The 7135-nt window shown below is 36.7% G+C and overlaps 1 protein-coding gene across 1 annotated transcript; it reads left to right on the forward strand.

Annotated features, from left to right (window-relative positions):
• Positions 289 to 4986, forward strand: LOC109708466. The gene is made up of 7 exons (XM_020230222.1): positions 289 to 542; positions 1170 to 1256; positions 1362 to 1637; positions 2293 to 2457; positions 2588 to 2641; positions 3331 to 3477; positions 4357 to 4986. The coding sequence occupies exons 1-7, from the start codon at positions 357 to 359 to the stop codon at positions 4732 to 4734; spliced, it is 1293 nt and encodes a 430-aa protein (XP_020085811.1). The 5' UTR covers positions 289 to 356; the 3' UTR covers positions 4735 to 4986.

The raw sequence follows: 7135 nt of genomic DNA on the forward strand, positions 1-7135 counted from the left end.
CGTAGGTGAGAGTTCAGGGACTAATGATGCAATTTACCCGACGAGGACCGAAGAATCTTCTCTCTCTCTCTCTCTCTCTGCTGCTAATCTCCCGCTCTCTTATTATTATACTCCCCTTTTTCCTGTTTCTCTCTCTCCCTCTCTCTTCCCGTTCTGCCCCCACCCACCAAACTCTCCTCCCTCCTCCAACTTCTCCTCTTCCTCTCATGGTTTAGAGAGAGAGTGAGTGAGTGAGTGAGTGAGGAGTGAGAGAGGGTTTTTAAATTATTTTCTTTATTTTCTCTTCTCTTCTCTTCTCTTCTCTTCTCTTCTCTTCTCTCTCAGGGGAGGGTTAATTTGGTAATTAAATAAGCAAAATGGCGGCGGCGGCGGCGGCGCATTTTAGCGCGGGGCGGTGCGCAGCGGCGCTTCTGCTTCTGCTTCTGCTTCTGTGCTTATCGTGCGCCGCCGGGGGGAGGGCGGCGCGGGAACCGAGGCGGCGCCGCGGGGAGCTGCACCGCCACCTCGGGCGCCTCAACAAACCCCCTCTTAAGACCATTCTGGTAAATTTCTTTTTTTTTTAAGAAAAATTAAATATAAAATTAGTTTTCTAATTTTTTCTTTCTCTTTTTTTTCCCCCACATTTTTGCATGATTTTTGTTTGCTGGGGTTTTGAAAGAGTATTTATTGAGTGGTTTATTTATTTATGTATTATATTATTTTAATTTTTTTTGCGTATCTGTTGCTCAGAATTTTCTGTGCTGATATCATATTAATTTATATGATATTTTTATTTTCTGACAACTTATGTCATCATAGATGATTTTTTTTTCACATTAATATTCAAATTTATATTCAACAAGAAAAATTATTTTCTTAGCTTCAATTGGGGTTGGTTTTCCATTTTTTGTCTTTTTCTTTAAATTTTTTCTACACCAAAAAAAAAAAGAAAATCATCCACCCATGGTTTCTTTGTAAACACTTTTAACTCATATCTCAACTTTTTTTTTTTGTTTTTGTTTTTTTATATGTTGGGGTACTTGTGTTACTTTTCACTGTTGATGAATTAATGATACTTATATGATTCTATCACTCTTTTTTTCTTTGTTTTTGTTTTTTGAACTACAATGATATTATTCCCAAAAAAAAAAAAAAAAAAAAAAAAAAAAAANTTTAAAAAAAAAAAACAGAGCCCAGATGGAGACATCATAGACTGTGTGCATGTCTCTCATCAACCAGCTTTTGATCACCCTTTCCTCAAAAACCACACTCTCCAGGTACAAAAATCCTCAGCCCCTTTAATTTACACTCTCTTTCCATACCATTTTTAAAGTTTAAAGTTTAAAGTTCAAATCCCTCCTCACTGTTTCTGATATTTGCAGTTGAGGCCAGCATTCCACCCAGGAGGGCTAATGCAAGATGATGAGAGCAAGTTTAAGATCACAGCATCATCAGGTGAAAAGACCAAAAAGCCCATGACTCAGCTGTGGCATCAGAGTGGTGAGAGTTGCCCAGAAAACACCATTCCCATTAGGAGGACCAAGAAGCAGGACTTACTGAGGGCCACCTCTTTTAGGAGATATGGGAAGAAGAAGCACAATAGCTTCCCAAGCCCCATGTCTGGTGATCCTGACCTCCTCAATGAGAGTGGACATCAGGTACAACTGGGTTGCCTTTGCTTTTGCTTCTGCTTCTGCTTCTGCTTTCAGCTGCAGCCGTTTTCGGCGGATCGAGCATAAGTTGGTAAAGATAAAAGTTTGTGTTGGCTTAAATTAGCCAGCATCCTGTCTTGTAACGGAAGATCACATCATATCAGATTGGGTATGTTTAAAGTGACGTTAGGCTGGTTTGGTCGAGTCACAATTGAGATTCGGAAGTATTGTGTCTGTATTTTTTAAGTGAATTATTTGTATATTTATAACCGCTCGAGCTTTTGGAATTAATAGTTAACGCCAACGATCCGACAGTTTGAAGCTTTTTAAATAGGGGAAGATTCTTAAGCTATTGGGAGATCTTAACATGGTACTTCTTCAAAAATCATTTTATCGACCAACGAAAGAATAATAAATAATGGCACGAACGGTGGAAGAGATTCCAAATAAAATGTGTATTAGCCTTCAATTTTTAGTTTGGTAGTGCGCCTTTCACCTTAGTCAGACTCCTTCGCATAGAAGGAGAACTTGCTTTTTAATGAAGTGATTCTCTACTTTGCTTGATTCTCTAATGTCTTTCTTTGATCTTTATTTCATATATTACCCTATTCTTTTATTATCTATTTATGTTTTTTTTTTGCCTTTTTTGGGGGTTTTGTAGCATGCAATAGCTTATGTAGAGGGAGACAAGTACTATGGAGCAAAGGCAACCATGAATGTGTGGCAACCAAAGATTCAACAAACCAATGAGTTCAGCTTGTCTCAGATATGGATCTTAGGAGGCTCCTTTGGACAAGACCTCAATAGCATTGAAGCAGGGTGGCAGGTAACACACACATCCCTTGTCCAACTCTTTTCTTAATAAATGCATCAAAAAGTGCTCATAAGTTTCAGTTTCTGAAAACTCATCTCATTTTGATGGTTTTGTTTTTTTTTGGTTGGTAAAATAATTTCAGGTTAGTCCAGATCTTTATGGGGATAACAATACAAGGCTGTTCACCTACTGGACTGTAAGTCACAGATCCTTTCCACTGCTCTTCTCTCGAGTTCTTTTGCAATTTTTTGTTAGGATAATATGTAATATACCCTTCAAACCAAAATTCTTTTGTTGATTTTAAAAAAATTCTTTCAAATTTCTCATTTTTCTCCGGGATTTTCAGATGGGATTGGGTTTTAGAAGGGTATTTTGGATACTGAGGGATAAATTTGAAAATTTTCAATAGTAGTAACAGGCTCCCCCTTTTTTTCCAAGTATATTTTATCACCTTAAGATATGCTATAGATGAGTTGGCATTGTCTTGAGTTATGTATTTATAAGTCTATTTATTGTTTTTTTGGGTTGATTAAACTTATTGGTCCCTAATCTAAACCCTAAATTTTTTTTAAAATTTTTTTGTTCTCAATCAAATTCACCATGATTCTACATTGATGCGGTTATTTTATCGGAATCAACGGTCACTTTGATGGTAGGGGTAGGGACTCAATCGAAGCAACTAAAAAGCATGAGGAAATAAATTGTAAAAATTAAGAAGTTAGGAATCAAAGTAAAAGCCCTTTTTCAAATGAAAGAGGTAGAGGGAGATGCAAACATTCTTGATTCCCAACAGATGGTCTTGACTACTGCTTTTTTTTTTTTTTTTTTTTTACCTTTATAAAACATTGCATGGTTACTCTTGCTTCTTGGTATTGGAATTTGTAGAGTGATGCTTATCAAGCTACAGGGTGCTACAACCTACTGTGCTCTGGATTCATCCAGATAAACAATGACATAGCAATGGGTGCTACCATCTACCCAATCTCTGGCTATGGCTCTCCCCAGTATGACATCAGCTTATTAGTCTGGAAGGTAAAAAAAAAAATTTTAAAAAAAAATTACCATAAGCCTCACATCAACTAAATTTTTGTTAGAAAATTCTTTCCAGCCATTCATTTTCAACTAGACTCTAGATCTCAAATATAAAAATTGTATCATTACTTTTTGAAGGATATTCATTTCCAGCAATTTATTTTTCTGTTCACTTGATGGACAAGAGAACAATATCGAAAATGTGTGAAATTTGATTTCCAGATAGTTTAAATAGTTTAGATCATGTTTAACGGTGCCGATCATCAATTTGGAAGCTCTATCATCGAAAACAAATCGGTAGTAAACTGAGCCGTTTACTACTGATAGTATTCTAGCAAAACTCTCTCTCTCTCTCTATATATATATATAAAAGAATACAGCAAGGGAGCAGAGATTCTCTGCCACTTGATTCTTGTTTCTGTAATCTAATTGAGAAAAATGTTGTTTGCGTAGTGCTGTTTGGTGAAGTGATTTAGGTTTTTTTTTTGTTCAAACGCTTTACTCGAGATTGCTGAAGCAAGAAGCAGAAGCAGAAGTCTCTTTCTAATGCACTTAAAACAAGCTGTAACCATTTACCAATAAATGATTGGATTAAGCTTAATTTTATAATCAGTCGTCGTTACTTTCAACCACATCCTTGGAATTTTAAATTGTCAAATTTTAATAATGTAGTCTGCGTAGTTTGTCTCTTACGTGAAGCAAGTCATTGTTTTATTCTCTACAACAAAACACGCCAAAACCGTTGCAGTAAAAGTAAAAACTTTGCAGTAACATATGATGCCGAGCGAGTTCTATAATCTATTTTTATTAGTAATTCGAATAGTTAAGAGTAGTTTAAATTTTATTATTTAAGAGTTTTTCGTCTGTTATTTGAAACAGGATCCGAAGGAGGGGAACTGGTGGATGCAGTTCGGGAACGGCTACGTGCTCGGCTACTGGCCGTCCTTCCTCTTCTCCTACTTGGCCGAGAGCGCGTCGATGATCGAGTGGGGGGGCGAGGTGGTGAACTCGCAGCCGGGCGGCGAGCACACCGCCACGCAGATGGGCAGCGGCCGCTTCCCGGAGGAAGGGTTCGGAAAGGCGAGTTACTTTCGGAACATTGAGGTTGTGGATGGTGCAAACAACTTGAGAGCACCTGGGGATGTTGGGACCTTCACTGAGCAATCCAACTGCTATGATGTGCACACTGGGAAGGGTGGGGACTGGGGGAATTACTTCTACTATGGGGGGCCTGGTAAAAACCCTAATTGTCTATAGAGATATTATTGAGCTTAACCCTAATTATTATGATAATGTGTTGGCTTGGTATGTAAATTAATGTTCTTTTTTTTTCTTTTTTTTTTTTTCTCTCTCTTTTCAATTTGATCCATGTTAAGTGGTTGGGGTGAATATGGTAAAAAGTGTCTTCCCTGTTTGGAGTGTTTTGTTCATGCTTGTGAGTGAATGAAAGGTGAAAATGTATGGAGACCCTTTCTTAACTTTTGGTTACTTTGATTTTAAGTTATTTAATAAGCATTTACTTTATTGATAAAAGTTACACCTCCTTGAGCAAGAAAATGGCTTGAATTGTGAAATTTGGTGAATCTATTAATTAATTTAGTAACTTTAATTAATCTTAGAGTTTAGAAAGTCTTAAGGAAAAAAGATGGAGCTACAAAGTTTTATTTCATAATGGCCTATGGAGAGTTCTTCATACAATTTTAGAGCTAGGTTACCTTTTGGTATTATTTATCTATTCTTTAAGTGGATCAAAATTTGATAATTTTCAGCGGCTAATATAAAAATGAATTTGACACTATTTCACTGCTAGCTAAATTATACCATACAATTATAAAGTTCAATTATTTCTCAAAAAAATATATATATAAAGTTTGATTTCTAGAAAAATTAAGTAGTTTAGATGGTATTTGATGGAGATAATTGTTGATTCAAATGTTTTACTGCTGAACTGATGTGAAAGTGAATGACTTTGTTTACTTTGAGAAGTATTTTAGTTTTATATTTTTTTTAGGCTAAATTATAGAAAACCCCCTGTAATAACCTGCTTTTTCACTTTTCCCCTCTGACATTTAAAAACCTACACTTTGCCTCCCTGTAAAATAAAAAATGTTCACAGGAGGGTTACGGTGTGTAAAATGACCATTTTGCCCCTCGCCATTGTTGTCTTCTTCTCCATCTTGCTCAACCGCCCCTTCGTTGGGCCGCGATTCCCACCTCAATCGGCCGCGATTTCTCTCCATTTTTTTCTCCACCTGCTCCCCTTCTCCTTCTGCACCCTCGCTGCCCTCGATTTCGACGACAGTAGGAGAAAACCGAGATGGGCGACAGTAGGAGAAGGGCAAAGAAGGCGAAGGCGAGGCGACGGAGGACGGTGAAGGGGATGTGGATGAGGGCGAGGCAGTGGAGGACGGCGAGGCCGCTAGGCGGCGAGGCGGCGGCGAGGTGGCGAGGCGGCGGCGAGGTGGTGAGCCAGAGGGAGTCGAAGCAACAGCGAGATGGCGGAGGGGTATTTTCGGCATAAAAATATATTTTTTAACGGAACCCTGACGGAACCTTAACGGTAGGGGGTGAAGTGCACATTTTTTATTTTACAGGGGGGCAAAGTGTAGGTTTTTAAATATTAGTGAGGAAAAGTGAAAAAATGGGTTATTATAAGGGGGTTTTCTGTAATTTAGCCTTTTTTTTTATCCTATTTTAGAGAGAGAGAGAGAGAGAGGGAATCTCTGAGCATGGTCAAACAGGAGTAGGCTAGGTATATTTTATGACAAATATGGGAGAAAAAGCATGGAGCTCATGACAAAAGATCATCTTTCTGTTTTTTTTTTTTTTTTTTTTTTTTTTGGTGTGGTAAAAAGTAAAGAAAATGGACAATTGGACAAAATTTAATTTGGTGGTGGGTAGGTGGAAGCAAGAAGAAAAACAAAAAAGAAAAGTAAAAAAATAATAATAATAATAATGAGGGGGGTGTGGATTTAATTGATCATGGTAAGATACCAGAACATTCTTGAAAGAGATGTTGTGCATGTGGTTTTGGGGTGAATCATGAATGGTTCTCACATTATCCACACACAAGCAACTTTTTGGCCCACTTTTTATTTTATTATTTTATTTTTAACTTGTTATGGTCATACACCAGCTTTTTAAATCCCTTTAACTTTAATATCTTTTCGAATTTTTAAACATCTTATTATTCCATAGATGCAAAATGCACTGGAGACCCCTTTATCTATAGGCCATTTTGAAATGACACCTCAACTTCAATTATGTTATGATATTTTTGAATTGCATAATTTTAGTCAAATAAATTAAGATTTTAATCAAATTTATATAAAGTTCTACCAACTTTACCAGCTTTAATTATTTTAAGCAAATAGAACTATTTAATTTAAAAATTAAACTAAACTAACTAAAATAACTTAAAATAAAAAAAAACATAATAAAATTTGTAAAATATCAGTAAGGAAAAAGTAAATTCGAGTTCTGACGTGTCATCGCGTTTCGTTCGGATCTCGAAGCTCTTTTAACCTGTTCTCATCTGGCTCGGACCTGATCTTTTAAGTCGGTTTTGTTCGATTCTCACGTAACTAACTATCTTGCTTTTGTGTTGAAAACAATTTAAATTCTCAACTTGCATGTAATAATGTAAAAAATTTTCTCC

The sequence above is a fragment of the Ananas comosus genome, linkage group 4 (assembly GCF_001540865.1).
Source record: "Ananas comosus cultivar F153 linkage group 4, ASM154086v1, whole genome shotgun sequence".
Taxonomy (NCBI): Eukaryota; Viridiplantae; Streptophyta; class Magnoliopsida; order Poales; family Bromeliaceae; genus Ananas; species Ananas comosus.